Source organism: Hetaerina americana, unplaced genomic scaffold, assembly GCF_022747635.1.
Source record: "Hetaerina americana unplaced genomic scaffold, ioHetAmer1.1.p SCAF_13, whole genome shotgun sequence".
NCBI lineage: Eukaryota > Metazoa > Arthropoda > Insecta > Odonata > Calopterygidae > Hetaerina > Hetaerina americana.
Genome location: NW_027286403.1, coordinates 6644653 through 6669326, shown reverse-complemented (window position 1 = coordinate 6669326; position 24674 = coordinate 6644653). Strand labels below are relative to the sequence as shown.

At 38.0% G+C, this 24674-nt stretch overlaps 1 protein-coding gene across 2 annotated transcripts in view; it reads right to left on the bottom strand.

The window, feature by feature from the left end:
* Positions 1–5605: 5605 nt before the first annotated feature.
* Positions 5606–24674, bottom strand: part of Drat (Death resistor Adh domain containing target) — a 96748-nt gene continuing 77679 nt past the window's right edge. For both annotated transcript variants that reach the window (XM_071583186.1, XM_071583185.1), the window contains exons 3-8: positions 12293–12591; positions 11285–11454; positions 10884–11037; positions 9589–9736; positions 8066–8218; positions 5606–6972 (exon numbers count right to left, since the gene is read on the bottom strand). In XM_071583186.1, the coding sequence (XP_071439287.1) occupies positions 6856–6972; positions 8066–8218; positions 9589–9736; positions 10884–11037; positions 11285–11454; positions 12293–12591 (1041 nt within the window). In that variant the 3' untranslated portion in view covers positions 5606–6855. The remainder of the gene's footprint in view (positions 6973–8065; positions 8219–9588; positions 9737–10883; positions 11038–11284; positions 11455–12292; positions 12592–24674) is intronic.

The window sequence follows — 24674 nt, the reverse complement described above, 5'->3', positions numbered from 1 at the left end:
TAAAAAATTAGCACAGTTTCGGGAAGGCTAGATCCTGCGAGACACAATTTGCACTTTTTGTTCATGGTATTCTTATTTCGGGAGGGAGCAACGTTCCAGTGGATGCAGTTTTTATAGATTTTAAGAAAGCCTTTTTCAAAGTACCTCATACCAAACTACTCACAAAGCTAGAAGCATAGGGCATAGAAAAAAATATCCTAGCTTGAATTAAAGACTTTTTGAATGGTCTGGTATATGGGATCCTCACAAAGTTGGATTGATTGCCAAATTGGATCGCATACAGGGTAGAGGAACTAGATTTATAAAATGCAGTTATAATGAACTATTAGCATATTTGAAATATTAAAGGAGCCAGGCTGGGAATCACTCATGAAGCAAAGGTTAAATTACCGATTAAATTTCTTGAATAAAGTTGAAGGATGTCTCTTTAGCAGTAATGTTGAAATTGTATTATTACCCCCATCGAACTACGGTAGGAGAGATCAGGGCAATAATATTAGAAAGATTGAGGGTAGAACAGATAGGTTTAAGGTGTCATTTTTTCCATGAACAATAAGGGATAAGAATAATATTGTCCGACAGCGGTAGGGTCATATTCGGGTCAAAATTACTCTGGTGTGTATTCTCCCCCTGCCACACACCCTAGCGGTGGCTTGCAGGGTACTAATATATCTAATTTTGTAACATAGCCTGTCTTTGGAGAAAAATATGACTTTGATGGCTTACATTATGTCAATGATTATGCAGCTGTACTCTGCATCCACTAGAATGCACCAAACAAATTCTCTGTGGGATCACTTGCTCTGTTCTTTCAAATTGACAAACCAAGAATAAATGTCCTCTAACATGAAACCATGTCTTTAATTTAAAGTATGCCCTGGCGTAAATGATGGTGAGAAAGGTAGATAATGAATGTGTGGCTAAATGATGAGAGCAAAACAGCTGATTCTGGTGAACCAAACCAGTCACCTGAATGATAATGCAGCATTAGTCCACCCTCTCAGAGTTGCTAATATTATATGATAACATTTGAAATACACGGCTTGGCATTTTTCTGTCAAAATGCAGAGGAAAATGTTTTTTTTCTGTTCTTCAATCTTTTGCCAAGGCTGTGGGTGACAAAGCATTATTAAGTCACATATCCTTTTTAGTGGCTGGGATAAGTCAGTGAATAATTTAATGATTTTAGAATGAAAATGTTTTTAAAAAATCAATTTTACACTCATCTAATAAATTGGTGATATAATTTTAGATTTCATATTAAAGTAAAAAAGACTTATGTGGCTGTTCTTTAAAATATTTCTCTCAAGAAACTCTGCTAGTTGAATTTAACAGAATTTATTTTTTCTAAAATTTTTATTTTTAGAACAGCTTGACCCAGTTGAAATATCAGTTGGTTACGCCACAGAACTATGCTTTCATCAATCACCACTTCTCTCCCAGGTTTTTGAAAATTCTAATTTATTTTATAAAGGGTGGGTCGCAGAAGTCCAAGAGTAGAGCATTGGACTACTGACCGGAGTGCCCGGGTCCAATTCCTGGGCAAACCCCTCTGGGCCTATGTGATTTTTCAGGTAGCAGATCTTTCTGGGAAACCATAACCGGCATAGGGAAAGGAACTGGTCCCATGCCCTGATGCATGAATTTCACACACCATCAGGCTTAGTACTGGGTGTACTACAATCACCAACCAAACTGCCCTTCGGGTTGATTAGTGTTTATGATTTTTTTATAAAGAAGAGAGTTAATCTCATTCTAACGATCTTCACATCATGCTTGATTATTATCACAAAAATGCCAATATTTTAGAACGGCTAGGAAGTGCTCTCCTGACAATATTTTTAATAGAGAGTTCATGTACATTGGGTCATTTGACCAATACAGAAGAATTTCAGGAATACAAACAACCCCCATGATTAGTAATATATCTATGAATTTATTAATTTCTCCAAGGTTATCCACTACCCAAATTTGCTGATGCCTTCGGGAAGCACCAGCTTCCTTTTTAGGGTCCAGATTTATAATTTCTTCATTATATATGTTAGTTCCTTTCACTATGTATTCCAACATATCATCAGAAAGAAACAGATTTTACAAGGAAAGTAGATTTGAGCAGTCATTTTCCCACACCAACAGCTCTATATCATGGCAGTCTCCTAGTGAGAAAGTATGCTTGTTGTACCCCATGCAGTGTTAGACACTTCTTTGGTTTCATCACTAGATGAATGATGCCTATGAACCCAAGTTACTCAATTCAGAAGAATAAAGAAGTTTTGTATGTATCTTGAGAGAACAACTTGGCTGGTTAAGATTGTCTTCTGAGTCCTCCTGGATAAGTTTACTCATACAAGTTTGATTCAATTACCTCAACATCAAGAATAAAAACAACAGTGTTGCCCAGAGTAAATTGAGTAAACTTACAGTAAAATTGATCCCAATAATTCAAGAGAGGTCATAACACTTGATATGCAACACCACATAAGCTATTTGAATATTATCAACAACTCAGTGTTATTTTACAACTCAGTCCATATTTTCTCTAATGAAGGAAAGCAATGAAAAACTTTCATTCTGCAAGATTCATCCACCGTTCAATTCCAATGCATTTAAATAATTAGTCAGACATTCACGCTTCTGCCATATTATTATAGCACATCTTTGTACCCCTAATAAACCTGTTTAAAATGAGATACTGGTATTATATTTTGGTAAACATAGCATTGGTTGATGCAGCCATGAGGATACGTAGTATACATCTGAAAACTAAGAATCACAAAATCTATCATTTTCAGGGTCTGAGTTGGGAATTTATGTTTTGGTACCACTTGAATGCCCTCAATGTAAAGTGGCTGTAAAAAATGGCATTACATGAGTGGCGCCAGGTGGGTCATGGCGCCAGGCAGGAAAATTTCAGCTTCCGGACTTCGTTAGCAATTCATGAGCACTTGATAATCTCTGCGTAAAAGATTAAATAGAATAATGTAGAACAAAAATGGAGTGAAAAATTAATATTTTTCCATTGTTAAAACGCCTCTGAATATGAATATTTTGTGGTGCCCTACCACTACCAGAGTATGCACAGAAAATTGTATGCCAGGTTGAACATGTTAATCTATTACTGACCATGTATTTTAGAAGAATTCAATGACAGAATGATCTGACAAGTATGGATTAAAGGCTACTATGTCAAAACTTGGTTTAAGTTTAGTCATTATATTATTAATACACGATACCATTCTGGTTGGAATGAAACTTGCCCAGTAAGAGTGAAAAAGATGTTAGTACATAGTTCAGGCGTAAGCTGTTACTGGATCTGTGCCTCATATCAACATTGATGTCAGCACATATCACAATATGTGCATTTAAATTCTCTAATTGAGCAAGGACAGGGTCTAGTTGCTCACAGTATATCTTAAAGTCAACAGTGTATGTTCAGACAAACATAAAGTATCATACTTTTTTGAGGAAGTTTCTTCCAATTCCAGCACCTTATTCCTGAGACATTAAACATTGAGGCAAAGTATTTCAATATCACAAATGACTTTGGTATAACCTTAACCACAGTTTGATATTTATAATTGCCATCTTTATATCATATAGTCTTCAGCATTTGCATGCTATTTTTGGACTTGGTTTGCACAGGAACTCCTGGTAAGGACACTAGCATCAGAAGTACCTGAATTATCTGGAGTGACAGCATCGCATCCTACTTCCACGGCCATTTCGCCAGACCATTATTGGAAACAGGACAGGAAATATCATCACTCATGACCATTAGGGTATTATGATGTGAAAGTACGGTATTCTCTTCCCCATGATATATGTAAGCTTATTGAATTAAAACCATTATTTACTAATATGCATATTTTTTTGCCAAGTGTCTTTCTTATATAATGACATAAGAAAACACTTACCAACATGGAATTTTTTTATAACAACCTAGGTTTTGTTACAGCTTAACAACTTCAGGTAAATGGGAAAATTTTTGAACGCACATATATATGTATACAAAATCTGGGAAAGAGGGGAGGGGAGAAGAGAACAACCAAAGGATAACTGGGAGAGAGTGAGGAGAAAAAAAGGCTGGGTTGAGGGAAGGAAGGAAAAGGTTAAGGAACGAAGGGCCACGGAATGTCATAGGATGGCCTACCAGTTAATGGCATGGTGATTAGGTGGACGACTGCGGGAGAACACTAATGGCTTGATGAAGAGTGGATTGGTGATGGGCTGGTTGGCTGGTGGGAGGTTGAAAGGGCTGGTCATTCAGAAATGCAACAAAGGGGAGCAAGATGGATAGAAAAATTGGTTGATTAAAACATCCTTTCTTGATTTGGCATGGTTTAGGATCTCTAGCTGTTCCAGAGCATCCAAGCAGTGTCCCTTCTACACATGTAGAAGGGCAGGGCACTGAGAACAGACAAGTGAGGAATCAGGAAGTATATAGAAGAGCAGAGGAGGAAAGGACAATATAGAGAACTCTATGGCTAAGAAGAACTACATGAATTGAACACATCTTGAGGAACATAATAAAAGGGAAAATTGAAGGTAAGACCTCATGAGGAAGATAAATAGACAAGCACATAGGACAAGTTAAGGTGACATAAAACAGAAAAGTTACCAGTGCGAGAGAATTAATACTGAATAGAGAAGAATGGAAGGCTGCAGTAATAAAATCTTATGATTGAAACACTGATGATCAGTAGATATAAAAGAATAGCTAAATTCAATGTTTACTTGATCATCAGCTACTCTTGGCAATGAACATTACCTCTCAGCTAATGTTCATTGAAAATATTGTTAGATTGATGCAAGTAGTAACTACACCCATTGTTTACAAAGCAACTCAATTGTATGTAACAACATTGGCCAGTTATTTCTATGCCAGGTGGATTTCCATGCCACTGTGGATGAATAAAATTTTGACAACAGTAGATCATGCATCTGCGGACTCTAGCATTCCTAAATATTGGTCCCTAAAACATTCCATACTACCTTGGTATCTAACTGCTACAGCGATTCTCATAGGTATTGTTTTGTTCAATGCATGTACAAAGCCACTGGTTGGGAGAGGATTATCAGCTATACTTCCATAGCCGCATCCATCAAATAAGATGTGATACATTTGTTTAGTATTTCTGCTGAAATAACAATGGTTCCAAATAATAATATACCATTGATATTTTTGATTATCTCATTCAAATATATCTTGAGTACCACAGCTTCATGTTTCAAGTGTGGGCATTATGTAAGCCCATCAACAATGCTTACAATGAGCATGGCATAAATATTTATCCTGCTCTTGGTAGCAATGTTCTAAAATATTTTCTCAGGGCTGTTAACATAATGGTGTCAAAATAAATGAACAACTGTTAACATTACATTGTACAAAAAGCTTTTAACAGGATTTCTCACTATAGTTACAATGTGATGGAGAATAAGGTACAAAGTAGTAAGTCTCAAAGGTTGATATTTACACGACTCAACCTGAATGCCTGCCCAATTTTGGTACATCAACACTTCTTAGTCTCTACTTGCCATAGGGTAAAACTATTAAGTCAGATACATACTCACTAGAATAATATTAATCAGATAAATAAACAACAAAGAGAATTTAGTAGTTTATTGCATCAACTTCCATATAAACATCTTTGCCTACATTATATATAGATTAAAGCTGCACATTGAGATAACAGGAATTCCAATTTCTATACTAAAATGGAATGAATACTCTTTTAGAACACATTATTTTAAATCCCACAACAATTAAGACTTACTTGAATGTCAATCAAATGTCACCACAACTTTGCCCTATAAAATTTAAATCCAGATGGAAATAATATGTTATTATGTTCTCATATCACTCATGATATTATGTATTTTCATGCTTTCAAAAATATTCATCATTTGTACATGAATAATTTATGACTAAAAAGGAAATGTTTTAAATTTTTGGTTGGGTACATCATCATGCATTGAGGTGCAATTTGAAAGGCATAAAATTTTGGTATCCGACAATGATATTAAAAAGTATTTGTATATTTAAATATATAAGGACAGTCTACATTTACACTAAAATTTTTTAAAGCACCAATAATATTTTTCAACTTAGGAATCAGTCATGAAAGAAAATGAATGTGATGTGACCATTAAGAATGCTGAACTTATTTTCATAAGTTAATTTTATGGGTATAGTCTTCCATTGGCACTCGATTTTCAAAAGTGAACATGAAACAGGGTCCATCACGTTAATGCTTGAAACATTTTGTCCCCACCATTGAAGTGGGCATTGCTTTCAACTAGCCTACATTGTGAGTACACAAATTTTTTTGTCGTTATCAAGTTTTGTTACATCATTTCCTTAAACACTTTCATAGTTACATGTAATTTACTTAACATAAACAGGATCAATGACAGTAACTGTGCGCATAATACTTCAAAAATCACATACATGACTTTTAAATAAGAAGTAACTCTCCTGACATAGGACTCAAAATATTCACTGGAACTTATGCATGCATTGTTGAAAAATAAAAGGTCAGAGCCTCACTTGTAAATAAAGCTATAATCCACCCATTGATTACAATGGTGGGGCTGTGGCAAAGCACCGCACTACATCAAAGAATGCAAGTTGCAAAGTTTTCAACTGGCATGAACTATAAAATAAGTCACAAAGTCTTCTTGTCATAATATCTTCACTTACACTTTACCAGTCTTAATTATCTGTATTATGTAATACAGATAATAATTTGTGAAGCCCTTTCATTCATCTAAAGTTTAACACTTTTAAACAATTTGGGCAAGACTTAAACCACGTATAGCCAACAAAAATGAGTCAAGAGATTAACCCAATGCGGTTTAATCCACAGAGAAGAACTGTAAAATGGCACGGCCTTGGATCTCTGAGGCACAAAGTTTTTTGATGACATCACTAGCCTCTTCAGCTGGGAACACAGTGTGTGGTGGTGGTTCAATCTGCATGAAAGAGATGAATGGTGTTTCAGATATATGCCAATGAAATGTTTTACACACCACATTTTCTAATCATATAATCTATATGAAATCATTGAGATGGTAGAGACTTGGATAAAATTAATGAAAAATTTAGGCCTGTAGACACCATTGTCCATAATTTCAGTAATCTATTTAATTATTCATTCTAAGGCCTAATAAATCATACACATGGCTCTTTAAGGTAGAAAAAATTTCCGCAACCTTCTGATTTAAGGGAAGGCCGCATAACAGAAAATCAAATAGGGTTGAATAATAAACCCATCGGCAGTTTCCAACATGCATTCTATTCTTCATTTTAACTAATCTAATATATCATTACCTTAAAATTATGAAACATTATTACCATATCTATTATTACTATGAATTGATATAGGTTACACAAATCTTATTTTCAATTTTCTGGAACATACCAAGCCTACCCTAATTACCATAAGCATTGTGGCTTTTATTTCTATTCATATAAAAGCCACTGAAAGACAACTTTAATAAAAGGAACACATATGAATCTATGGTTGAAACTCATATTGTACCCTTTTCTTCATACTTCAATGTAGAGCCACAAAATTATTATTGTATTACAATATAATTTAGCTGTCAGGACACAGTATTTATGTTACTTCATGCAATAGCAAGAGGCAATTTTTAATACATTACTTCAATCCATAAATATGTTTATCAGTTGACTGTAAAAATATTACTTTCATAGCCACCTTTTTCTCTGTTGAATACAGAAAAATTATGACAGTCAATCTTTTTATTTGTATTAAAAATCTTTGAAAGCACATATGTGCAACTAAGTTGAAAATTCCCTGGGCCATTCATCGCTGAAAATTTTACTGGCTATTTTAATGTTAGAAGAGTCATTTTAATGCCATCAACTCTTCATTGTAATCACTTAGTCGGGACCATATAGGGAAAAAATTCAAGAGAGCCTTTGGAAATCAAATTTATTTCCATATTAAGTAAAATTCGGGAGTCTCCAAGAGGTACCCTTAATATAAAATTTTTATACCTGCCATTTTGCGGTGAAGTGATTCATTCATTTTTAACTCACCTCCCCCTTGCCAACCAGATCAACTAATTCCTGGAGCTGTTCAATGCTTCCCATTCCAACAGACTTGATTTTCTGCTGTCTTTCTTCAGCTCGCCTGCTGAACTTTGGCATCAATCGATCAGCAACTTCATGACTAATAAACACCACACCACCCTTGTGAAAAGAAATGTGAACAAACTAGTTAGTACAACAGACTGAAAAACAATTTTAAATATCAAAGTGGACCAAATAAATGGATTCAAGAAATAAAATATGAAAAAATGCATGCCATTCAATATGTAAGATTGAATATCGTATACATAGTATTTCCCAGCCCGATGGTGCATTAGACGCACCCTCATTTTTCACATTAGAATTAATGAAAATACTTGGATAGGACAGAAAAAGATGCAAACACTTTGTCAAGAAAATTGAATAGCTAAATTAAAAATTAGCAACTACATGTAAGTCAATATTTATCATTCATTAATTCATATTTATCGTAGACGCCCAGAAATTCATCATCGCAGCTGCTATATCATTTCAGCAGTAATTTTCACTGGGGTTGTCACTTTCCTCTAACACACTGTCATATTTACTTCGATGAAGTACATTGATAATTTCACAGTAAAAAAAATTATGGCAGTCTCACTTTTAATGAAAGTGAGACAGAATTTTTTAAATCACAAATACTTGAAATCGAAAGCCCTGTCATTCTTCTTGTGGCTATGATGTCATGTATTGGTTTTTTTCTTTCCTATTCAAGAGAGAGTTTCAGTGAAAGCTTTAACCATTTAGGAGAACATGCGTGTACATTTTTTTTACTCATACCTGCGTTTACTATTTTATATTTTCAAATTTAGTTTTTAAATCAGCCATTTTATATGCCATTGTGGCACTCTCACACTACTCAAGGTTGGATGCCCGTAGACTCAAGAGTATATGCATAGGGAGATACAGCATATGTATGTATTAACAGAGGGGTTACATCCCCAATAGCCGAATGTGTATTAAGTTTTGCAGCAGCACCTGATGTGTAATGATACTAAACAAACTACATTGTATAAATTTATATTTTATTTTAAGAATTTTCACAGGAAGTACTTTCAGCAAAATATTAAAACTCTGTTGCTTATTACAGACTAAAAACAGTGGTACTGTCAAAAATTGTAATCAAGGCAACCATTTTCTATGATTGATGCAAGAAAAAATACATAATAGTTATTTTTATGGTGAATCGGCTTGTATCTAAAGGTCGATGTTATACCCATGCACCTAAAGCCCATATGATGCAGGTTGAAATAAGCCTATGGTCTAGGACTTGCTATCTCGTTTCCCAGGGGGCGAACCATGGATTAAAAGGCAAGTGGATTATCCAACCATTTAACTTATCTGGCTTACTTAGTCACATAAAAATTGAGGATATTTACAATGAGATCGCAAAGAGGTTACTATTGATTGTGACATAAAACTCCACAAAGTGTCTCCAAAAACTGATATATTAGAAATATTAAATTTGATGTTAAAAAAGTGTAAGAAAATACCTTCCCAAGACACTGAAGAGATCTGTGTAAACTTCGTGAGGTAGTACCAAAGTCAATGACAATGTCAACTTCTCCCTGGCATGCATCCATTGTCCTTTCAATCAGCTGCTTTTCATACAAATCTTCATTCCACTGCACCACATTGACCCTAGCATAATAAATATTTGATTTCAATTAATTTTTCAACCAAATATAATGAAAAAATGATAGAAGGTGATTTAGCGTTTTGCACTCCTTTAGATTTTAGCACTCCTAGTACTTAGGAGAAGCAATAGAACATGACATTGCTCAAATTTATGAAATAGGCTTGGGGATCATAGCTTAATGGCTCTCCCCATAGATAAGTCATAAACTTGAGTTGAAACATATTTTAAATGGAAATCAGCTGAGGAATATCAAAGAATTTCCTCTGCCTTAAGGACTTGAATCAAGTCCTGATCATGGAAGCTGCAATAAATTGGCTACAGTAACAATCAAAATACAAAATCATGGAAATTTAAACCACATTAGCCACAGCAACAATCAAAACTCAATTAATGTCAATATTTCCACTAGCTACAATTAATAGGTCGCATAGAGTGCAAACATAAAAATTTGAGAAAATCTTTTAGTTGCCCATAGAAAAAAATTTAGATAAAAATGCATCATCAACTATATGGAAGAAATGAGTGCCTAAAGTTAGGGCTTCCACTCTACACAAGGTCTCCATCACCCAGGGAACATATGAATTCCAGCACCTTATCTCCCATACGAACTTCGTGCATTATTTCTGAATAAGGAATTATCATAAATGACAAGAAACACCTATTATGCAGGTGATTATTATGCCATTTTGGCACCACTCCCCCATCACATTGCCAAGGGACACATGCCCCTCCCTAATAATGCCCATGCATGGGAGACAGCCTCAGGGTTTGATTGAACCCTCCCCCAACCAAAGTGCCATCCAACCAATCAATCATTCCGCACTGTACTTGGATACCAGAAAAAGTATTGCTAAGGATGATCTGTTGCCACATTTTTAACAAGAACAATTTTTACTGATTCGGTAGGTACTGCTAGAAAATCTTTTGCTCATTTCCTCTATCCTGCATAGTCATAATTATTTCATGAAAACAAATACCACCAAAATAAAAAGATCATTTAATACATTATTGCTAAGTCAACATTTTCCCTAAAATATGGTTGGCATTATTCAAACCTAATTCATCAGTTAATTGGGACAACAAAATATAAAGCTTTGTTTATTACTAAGAGAGACATCTTATTACTCATGCTATCCTTTTCATCCATACCTCTTGTGTTCCTTGGCTAAAAGGAATCCTTCATCTTTCAGGGAAGCAACTGTGATAGACACTCTATCGCTGGTAGCACTGAATTGATGACTTGCTATGCGCATCATCCAGAGAGCAAGCCCTCCAGTTCCAACAATCAAAATCTTACAGATACCTAAATAAGAAAGTAATACATAGTGCAATTTAAAAGATGAGTGAAAAATAGATTATTATGAATACCATGCAGGAAATCAAAAATAATTTCGTAAGTAAACTTACTTTTGACAAAATTCATAGTAATTAAATAAAAGTGGAGTAAGAATTAATCAAATGCAAAAAAATACATTTAATTTGATAAGATTGAACTAATGTCAGCTTTCCTCTTTTTTTTCATTTCATATGAAACAATTTAAAAATATTACCATTTTCTCCTTTCTGTGCAAGAATTTTTTGCACATATTCATGAGAAGAAAATACAGTGCTCATTGCAAGAAGCGCTCCAGTTGGAAGCATTGCTGCAACACTGAGTGGAATTGAATCTGGCAGTTTCACTAGATACTTCAGTTCATGAACGATGATGAATTCTGCATACCTGCAATATTGAATAAATCATATACGAATCTGTAGTGTCATTACTACCAATAAATTACCTAAGGTGGCCTCATGAAGGCTTAAAATATGTACAAATCCTTTCCGAATAGAAGAAAACATTGCTTTGTTATATTATTTTACCACTTATTCAAACCCTGAGCCCAAGCCTTAGCTCCTGCCTATGCTGAGAGCTATTAATCCCTTTCACTCATTAAGCCCAAATTCTTAAAGCTTTATGGCCATCCAAAATATTTTTCCTCTAATTGGGATGCCACAATATAAAAATGATCAACAATGGTAATTTAATCTGATCTTCTGGGACATCTAAGATCATTTTTCATCACATTTAAAATTCCAGAAAGACCTTAATGTCACTTCACAGAACATATTTACAAGAAGGGACTTCTATGAAAATTTTTTTTCATACTGGAATATAAACTTGATATTGGAAGTAGTAGTCAGGTGCCTATGTGTTTGGATGCAAAGGCAACTTCATAATTTCCTTTCGATTTCCAAATTCACAATTACAAAAAGCACAATTTACAATACAAGTCAAAATAAATAGCAAAGAAAGTAATGAAAAATAAATAAGAAACCAATTGGTGATAAGGTGATGAGGTGAAGGTGAGTGAAAGGTAAGTATAACAATATTGCAATATTTATAATTTTAATTTACGTACGCCATTTGTAAATGATCAAAATTTTTAATCAGACAATGAAAATCAATATTTTTTAGAATTCAATTTCAACATCTGTCCAGAAAAATGATGACACTGCAGATATATTTCACCAAAATTATGAAAAAACCATCTATATCCAAAATTAGGAAAGGTTTTTACCCATGAGGCACTCCTTCGTATGGGTACAATACAACGCGGTCTCCAACTTGATAGTCACAAGAAGGGCTAACTTCTGATCCCAAAGACTCCACAATACCCGCCACTTCGTATCCCGGAAAGAGGGCACCATCGCGGAGACCATGATGGGCTGGGCTTTGTGCTGTGGGCAAACCAGAGCCTCCAGACACACCCGGCAATCCTCCCTCAATGGATGGCTCACTGGTCAAGCTGGACACACTGGAAATGCTTGAGATAGATGGCGAACGACGGAGGCGGTAGCAGGCTCCAGCACAAACCACCTGTAAGAACAAGGGATAAAATGGTTAGAACAAGTCAGAATGCATGGTAGAATTTCTTAGCAAGAAATAAAGTGTTTTGAGACCCAACTTTCTCAGCACGTACTATCTATGTCTGGAGTAGACAAATAAGTTCACAATGAGTATTATAGACAACCCACGAATGCCCATCTTTGGAGGAATCAGGATGTTGGGTTCTGGAAGCAAGACATAGGTGGTAACAAAAGAGCAAGAGAAACCCAATGCTCTCATCAATGAATATGGGTATCAGAAAAATTACTTGAAACCATGATAATTTTTAAACCGGTGGTGGGAAGCAGGATGTGCCCAGATTGAAATGGCAATTCTCCAAATCAAAGACATTTTCCGCAAAAAATAAAACCACGGAGATTTTCAGACAAAAAGAATAATGCAAAATAATAATACCTCGAGGAAAATTCATTACTCTCACCATCAACCGCCGAAATTCTTTGATATACATAGATACACACAAGTATATATTTATTTGTTAATAATTTGGTCTGATGTCATGCAGTGTTTATTGTTTTATTGTTGGAAATTTTTAGAAGAGGTAGGATAATGTACTGTTGTAGACTGACCGATATATATATATATATATATATATATATATATATATATATATATATATATATATATATATATATATATATATATATATATATATATATATATATATTTTTTTTAAGGTAATCTACCGGTTAAGGTAGGTTTTTCGATGGACACAACTACCAAACAAATATTTTGTGACTACTAACAAAACACAACCCTAAATTCTACTCTACACCAGGTCCCTCTTCATCTCTGAGTACTTTCTTCCGCCCTTCATCCCGTCCAACATCCCTATCCTGTTCCTTCCCTTTCCTCTTTTGCCCAACATTCTACCCTCTATCACAGTCTTCAACATCCCACTGCCGGTCAACACCCCCTTCATCCACTTTTCCTGCCTCCATAGGATTGCTCCCAACAAACCCCTCTCTTCGCCCACCATACCAAGTACTTCCTCATTTGTTTTCTTCTCTGTCCATTTCACCTTCTCCATTCTTCTCCACACCCACATTTCAAAAGCCTCCAGTCTACGTCTATCCTCCTGCTTCAATGACCACGTTTCCGTGCCGTACATAGCTACGCTCCATATCAAAGTTTTTACGAGTCTTTTCTTAACATCCTTACTCAAAGTCCCCGTCATCAACTCCCTCCTCCTTGTGAAAGCCTCTTTGCCTAGCGCAATTCTTCTCCTTACGTCCCTACTACTTTGACCGTGTTGGTCCAAAACACTACCGAGATACGTAAACTGTTCTACCTGCTCTAGTTTTTGCCCTCCTATTTTAATGTTAAGCTTGCCCTTTTTCTTTCTAGAAAATCGCATAACCTTTGTTTTCTTAATGTTGATTCTCATCCCATACCTGTCGCACTGAATTTCCAATTCACTCAGCAATGCTTGCAGCCCCTTGGCTGACTGACAAACTAAAGCTTGGTCATCAGCAAACCTAACTGATTTTACGAATTCTCCGCCCACTTTCATTCCTACCTCTAGTTCTTCCCATGCCTCTTTGATCATTTCCTCTGCATACAGGTTGAACAGCAACGGTGATAATGGGCAACCCTGCCTACACCCCTTCCTAACACTGCCCATCCTGACTCCCCGTTTCCCACCCGCACCTGAGCAGTCTGAGACATGTACAGGTTGCGGATTAGCCTCCTTTCCCTCCAATCTATTCCTATTTTCTGCAATATACTCATTAGTTTTTCCCAATTCACTCTATCAAACGCTTTTTCGAAATCTACGAAACAGGCAAATACCTCCTGGTTGTGTTCTATATTCCTCTCGATTAATAATCTCATTACTGCAATGGCATCACGCGTACCTCTCCCCTTCCTAAACCCAAACTGATCATCCCCTAAGTAATCGTTTGCCCTACTCTCTATCCTTTTGTTTATGATCCTGAGAACAACTTTAGCTGCGTGGGATATCAAACTAATTGTCCTATAGTCCTCACATGACGTGGCCTTTACCTTTTTCGGAATCGGAACTAAAACTGACCTCACAAAGTCTTCCGGCCAGATTCCCTCCTCATAAATGCTACGGATCAGCCCATATAGCCTCTTCCTCCCACATTTTCCTAAGCATTTTAAAAGTTCCACGGGAATGTTTTCTACCCCCACGGCCTTATTTAGTTTCATCTCCCTTAATGCCCTTTCTATCTCATTGTCTAGTATGCCTGGACCTAAGCTATCTTCCTCTACGTCATTTTCTTTTTCAATGTCTAACTTTGTTGGTCTGAGTTCTTTACTATACAGTTCTTCTATATACTCCTTCCATCTCTCTTGGATCTTTCCTGCGTCAACTATTACCTTACCCGCCTTATCTCTAACTGTTAGCATAGCTCTTCCTTTCTTACTTCCCGATAACGATTTAACTTTGCTGTACAGCGCACCGATTTCACCCTTCCTCTGGAGACTTTCCATATCCTTGCACTGCGTCTTCCACCATGCGTCTTTTGCCTTATTTGTTGCCCGCCTCAATTTATTGTTCAATTCTCTGTACTTCATTTTGCCTAATTCTGTATTTATATTCTTCCATTTTCGCCGCTCATCCATCTATATATATATATATATATATATATATATATATATATATATATATATATATATATATATATAATATGTTTTTAGTGAAGCAAGTTTTTTTTTTCCGCGTCGAATAACAAAATGAATCTGAATTTAGAGCAACGTAATTCCGTGAAGTTTTGTGCGAAACTCGGGAAGACGGCAACTGAGACCCTCGATATGATCAAGCAGGCTTATGGGGACACTGCCTTAAGCCGTTCCACAGTATTTGAGTGGCATAAGTTGTTTAAAGAGGGTAGGGAGCTCGTTGAAGACGACCATCGCTCCGGACGGCCGTCGACGGCAAGAACCGACACGAATGTTGACAGAGTGAGGACACTGCTGAACACAGACCGACGCTTAACCAGTGAAGAAATTGCAGACCAGTTGGGTCAGTCTGCATCCAACGTCCAACGCATTATTTCACAGGACTTAGCCATGCGCAAGGTGTGCGCCAAGATGGTGCCGAAAATTCTGAGTGTCAACCGACAGCTCCTGGCCAAATACGGCGTTGCCACGTTGCCGCACCCGCCCTATTCTCCCGATCTGGCACCACCGGACTTCTTCTTCCCCCTGATGAAAAGACAGCTCAAGGGACGACGTTTTGACGCGATAAAGGCCGTTCAAGAGGCTTCGACGAGGGTCATCAACGGCATCCCCAAAGAAAATGTACAGCGAGCGTACGGGGAATGGGAGCAACGTTATACTAAGTGTGTAGCAGCTCAAGGAGCATACTTTGAAGATTACTAAGTCGATGTAAGTATATCGTCAATAAAATTCCTGTAAAAAATCAATCCTACCACTTTTGGGTGCCAGTAACCATAAACACAGTAATCAACCCGAAGGTCGGTTTAGTAGGTGATGGTAGAGATCACCCATTACTAAGCCCTATACGGCGTGTGAAAATTCACACATCAGGGTAGGGGGTCAGTTCCTTTCCCTTTACCGGTTATGGTTTCCCAGGAAGACCTGGTACCCGAAAAATCACTTTAGCTTGGGTGGAGTTGCAGGTGCCCAGAGTGCCTTGCCCGGGAACCCGGGACCCTCCGGTCAGCAGTCCAACGCTCTACCCACTGGACTACCGCGACCCGGTAAATATATATATATACATATATATATATATATATATACATATATATATATATATATATATATATATATATATACATATATATATATATACATATACAATTGCTCCTGGTAGGGTCACCCATGCCAGATAGGTCGAAGGTTAGGAGCCAGACGAAAGGTAGTCCACGCAGCGTCTGTTCCTCAGTGAGGCGGCTGCAATGGCGTCTGACCCCAGTGGGGCGGCCAGTAAGTGATGGTGTCACGTTAAAAACACTATTGAGGAAGGCAACGGGAAACCACCTCAATTATCATTCCCTAGAAAAATATGATGGACAATAGAGATATTTTGAGTCCTGGCAACCACGGGGCTCGGCCCAATCGGCCGTGTGTCGTGCCCGGCAGCGGGGGAGGCAAGGCTTCCGCGGTCGTCATCCCACGAAACCCTTGCAAGGGAAAACCAGCAGCAGCAGGACAGAAGACGCAGGAGAAGAAGACCAAATTAGTTAGAATAGGAACGTGGAATGTTAGGACAATGATGAGGACGGGGAAATTGGAGAATGTTAAGCGAGAGATGGAAAGGGGAAATATAGATATTTTAGGTCTATGCGAGGTGAGATGGAAAGATAGCGGGGATTACTGGAGTGATAAGTATAGAATGATATACAGCGGTGGGGACGAGAGCCAACGAGGGGTTGCCATAGTATTAAATGATGAGGTAGGAAGAAGCGTAGTCAACATAGAGCAGGTAACGGATAGAATACTACTAGTGGAGATAAAAGCAGAACCGACGAACTTAGTTATTATCCAGGTATACATGCCACCGAGCAACCATAAGGAAGAAGAGGTCGATAGGATATACGATCAGTTAGAGGACATGATTGCATGTGTTCCTGCAGGGAAACATTTGATAGTGATGGGGGACTGGAATGCGACGGTAGGCGAAGGAAGAGATGGTGATGAGGTGGGGGACTACGGTTTAGGCACAAGGAATGACCGCGGGGAGAAAGCAGTTGAGTTCTGCAGGAGACAGGGCTTAGTTATCACCAACACTTGGTTCAGACACCACAAAAGACGCAGGTATACATGGAAAATGCCAGGTGACTCGGGAAGATATCAGCTAGATTATATCCTGGTTAGACACAGGTTTAGGAACAGTGTGATAAATTCCCACAGCTTCCCGGGAGCGGATGCGGACTCAGACCACAATTTAGTTGCTATGAAATGTAGCGTACGTTTTAAAAAGATAAGGCAGGGGCGGCGAGTTAGAAAATGGAATGTAGAAGCGTTAAATGGGTTGAAAAGAAAGGAATACAAACAGGCGGTAGAGAAAATCATGGAGGACGGTAAAGAGCTAAGTACTATCGAAGAAAAATGGGAATGTATCAAAAAAGGGTTGTCTAAAGCGGCAAAAGACACTATTGGAACCGTTAACGCTAAAAGGACTCGTAAACCATTGATCACGGATGAGATGATTACAAAAATGGATGAGCGGCGAAAATGGAAGAATATAAATACAGAATTAGGCAAAATGAGGCACAAAGAATTGAACAATAAATTAAGGCGGGCAACAAATAAAGCAAAGGAAGCATGGTGGAAGACGCAGTGCGAGGATATGGAAAGTCTGCAGAGGAAGGGGGAAATCGGTGCGCTTTACAGCAAAGTTAAATCGTTATCGGGAAGTAAGAAAGGGAGATCAACGATAGCAGTTAGAGATAAGGCCGGTAAGGTAATAGTTGACGCAGGAAAGATCCAAGAGAGATGGAAGGAATATGTAGAAGAACTGTATAGTAAAGAGCTTAGACCAACAAAGTTAGACATTGAAAAGGAACATGACGTAGAAGAAGATAGCTTAGGTCCAGGCATACTGGACAATGAGATAGAAAGGGCATTAAGGGAGATGAAACTAAATAAGGCCGTGGGTAAGGTAAAGTATACTACCAATTTTGGTGGATTTTGGATTGGCACAGCCTACACAATGGATGATCGACACATTTTGCTCTATGTGCTTCTATGTTTAGTAAATTTTTAATCAGAATTTATGCATATAATTGTGTCATCAAGACAGTAAAAAAACATAGTTTTCTACACAAAGATCGGTTTGGTGGGTGATGGTAGAGTTCACCCAATATTAAGCCTACTGTGGTGTGAAACTCACACATCACGGAAGGGGGGGCAGATCCTTTGCATATTCCGCCTATGTTTTTCTAGGAAGTTCTGGTACCCGAAAAATCACACAGCTCGGGTGAAGTTGTGAGTACCCTGGTGTCCCCATGTACTACCTACATGCATTTACAGTTGTACTCCTCTTCATTTAGGAAGAGGAGTAAAACAGTGTTGTCCATTATCATATGTGCTGTTCAACGTATATGTGGAGGTAAGGGTCAAAAATGCTTGCAAAGACCTGCACGCAGATAGGGATGAAAGTCTGAGAGCAAATCATAAAATCACTTGGGTATGCGGATGACCAAGCTTCAGTTTGTTAGTCAGCCAAGGGGTTGCAAACTCTGCTGAGCGCATTGAAAAGTCAGTGCGATAGTTATGGGATTAGAATCGGGCCGTTTTTTGTTAAGAAAGACAAGGGAACTGTGGCTGGGTCGTTTGATAGCTCGAATCCATCCAAAATCAACCTGAATCGTTAGCTTGCCGATAGTAATAATAAAAATTATATACATATATATAATATATATATATATATTATATATTATTTATATATATAATATATAATAAATATATTATATATATATTATATGTATATATATATATATATATAAACCATAAACACAGTAATCAACCCGAAGGTCGATTTGGTAGGTGATGATAGAGTTCACCCAGTACTAGAAGTCACTCCGGCGGCGTGTGAAATTCACACATCAGGATAGGGGGGGCCAGATACTTTCCCTGTGCCGGTTACGGTTTCCCAGGAAGACCTGGTACCCGAAAAATCACAATATATTTGGTGGAGCTGCAGGTGTCCAGAGTGCTTGCCCGGGAATCGAACCCGGCTCCCTCCGGTCAGCATTCCAACGCTCTACCACCTGGACTACCGCGTCCAACGGACACATACATGCGTGTACCAATACGATATACGCATTATATTTTTTCAGCCTGCCAAATTCTTGAACACAAACATAGCCGAAGTGTATTTTTACCATAGCAATACCAATGACCAATGTTCATTCAGTCCATAAGTTTTATCTATCAGACACTAGGGTCCGAAACGTGAATTGGCCTCTTTTCCGAATATATCATTCACAAATACCTGAAAAAATAATAAACTTTTCAGCTGAGAGCCGGGTACGGAGCGAGTGAACGAAGGAAGAGAATTTAATTATGAACGGAGAGGCAGGCGGCAGGAATACGGAAGGATGTTGATTCCGGCAACCCTCAACGTGGCCTTGAATTAGGCGTGCGTCATGCCGAAGGCCTACGCTGTGGTGACCTACTTGCAGCTGCGACGGAGTGATTTTATCCCTCTTCCTTTCCATAAACGCGCAGTAATAGTGGAATTATTGCGGTACTCTTGCGATGGTGTTATTTACATCAAGCCAGCCTAATAAAAGGAGTTATAAAAGAGTAATATTTTGGAAAGGTGTCAAGTAGAGGAGCATTCCGTATTCCTGGTACGCGATTCCTACTGTAACAGTATTTTTTATTGTTATGAATTAAGTGTTAGATGGATGGAATTATAACAACAGGATGACTAAGTTCACAGGAATACCTTTGTGGATCATGCCATCACTAAACAAATATTCCTTGGCAGATATCACCTTACAGTCCAATGGAAATGCACTGAAAGTAATTCAAAATAATCGTAAGTATTTTGATTCGATGAGAAGCACCTCAAGCTTATAAGGAGGCACTTGTTCACTGATGATGTGGGAGGTCATGATTGAACTAAATAACGCTCCCATCCATATTTCTTGGATGTACGCGCGAAAAATATACAGTTTCATTTCCCAAAATTTTAGTTCGGTATGGTTTCGGGCCCGCCTCGTTGGAAACCTTGAAAAACTAGGCAAGTATTTGACAATTGTAACATCCAGTAGTTGTAATTAGAGAAGTCCAAAATGATGGCATTGCATGCCATGAAAAGTCATGGGCGCAAACTCACGAGTGGATGACCTTCACTGAACCTCTTACAGAGAGCATTTTTTTCTGAGCGCGAAGGAATTTTTCACCCGATGGAATGAATTTTTAATGCTGTCCACTTTCCGGATTCCATCGAATAAAACTCTACTTCATACGAAACGAAGCTTACAGCTGTATAAACTGATGATAATTAATATACGATTAAATTTCTCCATCATTTTTCTGAGCGCCAATATACCCACTCCCTCAGATTTCCTCACTTTTATCCAATACAGAATGTGAATGGGAGTGAATATTATTTTAAGCTTTGAAGTCTGAAAATGATTTCACGAGCATAAATATGGCAACATAAATAATGAAAGTATTGGTGTCAGGGAAGAATTACATTAATGCTTTTATTCATTGAAATCGGTCGTGATATTTTTAAACTGTGATCCGATTAGCAATGCACAATTCGTGGAGAAAATACGATGAAAATTGAGCCGTTTAATCCAGCGCATATACATCTTATCTCGGAAACAAAGGCGACCCCGAAGAGGTGGTTTTGAAAGATCACTTTAATTTATTTCATGGACCTTTGAAGAGAGTTTCAAGGTTTAAAAGTCAAAAAAATCTCGTATGGGTACCTTTGGAAGCCTTCAAAGACGCGTCTACCTTATCTCTGAGAGAGTGGAAAAGGTACTTCTCGATTGCAAAAGATGAAGACCATGGGATTTAATTCATACGATCAGCCACGGGCCAAAAAAAGGTTCGCAGGAATACTATTTTTTATGGTTAATGCAAATAATATTCATGCTAAAATAAACTTAAAGAATTTTTGGTACGTATAAAAGGGCATGACTGCTTACAGAAATTCAGAATTAACCCCTACACTTCCGCTTCAGCAATACTATCTCAGTATTACTAAATGAGTAACGCAACTGAAAAGACTGCATATTTGTCGAAGTTAGGCTTTCAAAGATAAGCGATCTCGTTATTCTCTCCGGATTAACACTTACAATCTGTACTTTAGCTCGGTTACATAATGGAAAAAGAATATTTCGACTAGCACTTCTCATTCATACAAGGAGACCAAGAAAAAAAACTGGGTTTGGAAACGTAGTCAAAACCTTTTACATCCCTCGACAACGGATCCGAGGATGGAGGCGAACACGAAGCAGGACCTCTTTCATTCCAGGAAACTAATTCGCGAATATAACATCGCAAAATGCTTGGTTTCGAGCCCTGGCCGTTGCTATGGGGGAATTGAGGAGTGGGAGGTGGATCAGGGGGAGGTGGTTTGGGGTGGAGCGCCCGGGGGAAAGGGGTGGGCCACGCACACATGCGCGAATTTTCTGATCCAACCCCCTCACTCTCACTGTGGATGAGGGGGATATTGATTAGGCCACCGCGGAAAATGCAGCAGTCAGCTGACAGGAATCATCGCCCCAAACCCGAACAACCCCGCTCCCTCCAATACCCCTCTCTGACCCTCCCCCGCCCGCACGTGGAGGAGGAGGAAGAGATAGGATAGGACACGTGCGGTCAGAGGGCTGAAAGAAGGATGGAATGGGAGGCGGAAACGACGAAATCCTTTGCCCGGCACGACTCCTAGGAAAAGCTTCCCGCACCTCTCGATAATTAAACCCCTGGGGAAAACATCATTAATCCCACGGGATGAGTGGGAAGTTCGGGCGGCGTCGAAAACTCAACTCGCAGCCTCATGATTTAGATGGGCATCGCGGACGGATTAAAAGAATAGTCACAATTCGCGGACGGGAAATCGATACACCGAGAACGACCCACGCCACCCTTTTATGATTAATTAATTCATTATTCATTTTTTTTATTTTCGACGTCTTTATATCTTTGTAAATATCGTGAAAGATGAAGGGAGAATGAATTTATAGATGCCAGGTAGGATTCGTTTCTAGTGAATTACTAAGTTAAACGAGGATTTGAAAGCGATATCAGTTGCTTAATTTTTATTTTGCATTCAATATTCCGAGGTTGTAAAAAACACTACGGCCTTTGTTCCATTTTATATGAATTATGACTTCAATGCATTTAACTTAAGATTTGTGAATGCCAATCCAGCTAAATAAGATTGCTTCGATGAAACGACCTCCATAAAAAAGCTCCCTAAAAATCAACGCGTTAATTTGTTTAGTGGGAAGTACGACAGTAATACGACCACAGCATGATGAAAAACAGTAAGCGTAGGAAAATAATTTCCGCATTGGGGAGAGACTGATTCATCAGATGGCATCTTTCGAGTGTTGCAAATATTTTCTCTATATTTAGAAAGATCGATCTGTTCAGCAAAAAAAATAATGTGACAAATAATTTTTTTCTTTCCGAAGGAAAACGAGTGCTATTTGAGTGAAAGTAAAAGAAATTACACCTGTAAACTTTTAATGTCAGTGTGAGGCAATGCCTTTCAAACGCTTGGTACTACAAATATCCATATCGAACACGAAGTAATAAAGTCTTCGTTTTATTCTTATCAGTGGTTCTCCATTCCGATTCGATTCTCTGTTAAAAACAATTTGTTATCGATTATTGAGGGGATTCATGAATCGAAATTCGAATTTCTTTCACCTTGAATCAAATACTAACACGATACTTCCATAAACTGGTAATCTTTGAATCAAAATTAAATAAATTCGTCGCCGTTTACTACTTAATATTCCTTCCAGTCATCTGGAAATAGTTTTAAGAGCCAACTCTAAATGAGGTTTTTCTCGATATGATAATTTATCTGAGTGGTCATTCTCTTGTTTGTACAAAGATGGTTTTTTGATGGCATATTGGCAACCTTTTTAGTCCTCAGAAGGATCTAAAATGATGAAAAAATGTTTTGCATTAGATATATTCTACTGGGAATATTGCCTTAAATTAGTAAATGTTTTTCCAAATCTTAGAATGCGCAATTATGGCGATGGAATAATGGATTCTCAGGGTAGTAGACAAAGGGAACCGGGAATTACAAGTTAATTGAGTCTCCTGAATTTCGATATATGTAGTTTCTCACTGTCCTTTGTCTGAATTCCTCTAGCCTGGAGAGCTTACTGCAACTACATTTTACAGCATATCCTACGAACTACCGCGAAAAGATGGGGCAAGGGATCTTATCAGTCACCAGGCATAAGGGTAACTGTTAATCATTAGCATTTCACTCTCATCTAACTTGGGCCAGTCGTATTTTCTTATGCGATTTTTTCTGCTGTGGTGGTCACGAAATGCGGAGGAGAAAAAGGCACCCTAAATGAGGACTCTTCCGCAGTCGAGAATATTTACCTCGCCACTCACCTACAAGCACAATATGGACAGACTTATTCCGTCCCTCTCAGCGTCAAATTCATACGATTTGTATATACGTACATACATAGATACTCGTATCTAGTAGTTGAATTTTCGCATTTAATCTTCGTGATTCCACCGACTCCCAAACCAGTGCACAACTGATGCAGGTAAATGAAATGGAAGAGCGATGACTTCCTTACTCCCATTTACCTGATTTAAATCGCTAAAATGTCATTGGCTGCTGCAAATGGGTTGGATAGCATCATCTGAGGAATACTCTTATTCCGTTGCAAATGTATCCCTATTGCAAAGACCGTGCCATCCATGGATGCTTTGTTGAGAATTAGCTGATAAAATATGGCAATCTGCTACAAGTGGTGGAATGATTTGTCCGGACATGGAGAAGATGATCACAGAAGTAAACATAAATCTAATCAAATAAGTTTTTCTTTAGAAATTAATACAACATGACGATCGATATCCCCAGATCTTACCTAAATTTTCGAGTTGTAGGCAAAATAATAGGGCGGAACACAAATTGAAACGCTGAGTCGCAAATACTTATGAATACTATTTGGGAGCAATATTTCACAAAATACCCCAATATAAAGCTGCAGCTTCCTATACTAAAAATTTTTGTTCGATTCTTTAGAAGAGACGGTTCAATTTTCAGAACACCATTCGGTTGTCTCTCACCCGCTGAATGACAAGCATTCAAACGGAAGTGCGCTTCATGCCGTGGACGTTAGACCTAGGTCAATGAGGCACCTTTCTATAAGGGCATTCTTATGCCGGGTTTTACCCTCCTCCACCCCATATGTTTTTACTGAAACTCACCATCCTCAACTGCGCAAATGACCACGCCAAACGTGCCTCTCCAAAGCACGACAGCATCCACGGGAATACCCAGCAGCAATTCGTGAGCTCCCACTGCACTCTAATGATAATTTATTTCAGTTCCTGTGACTTGCGAGGTCTCACCGCCTTTCTAATCGGTTCTCAGTGGAGCGGCC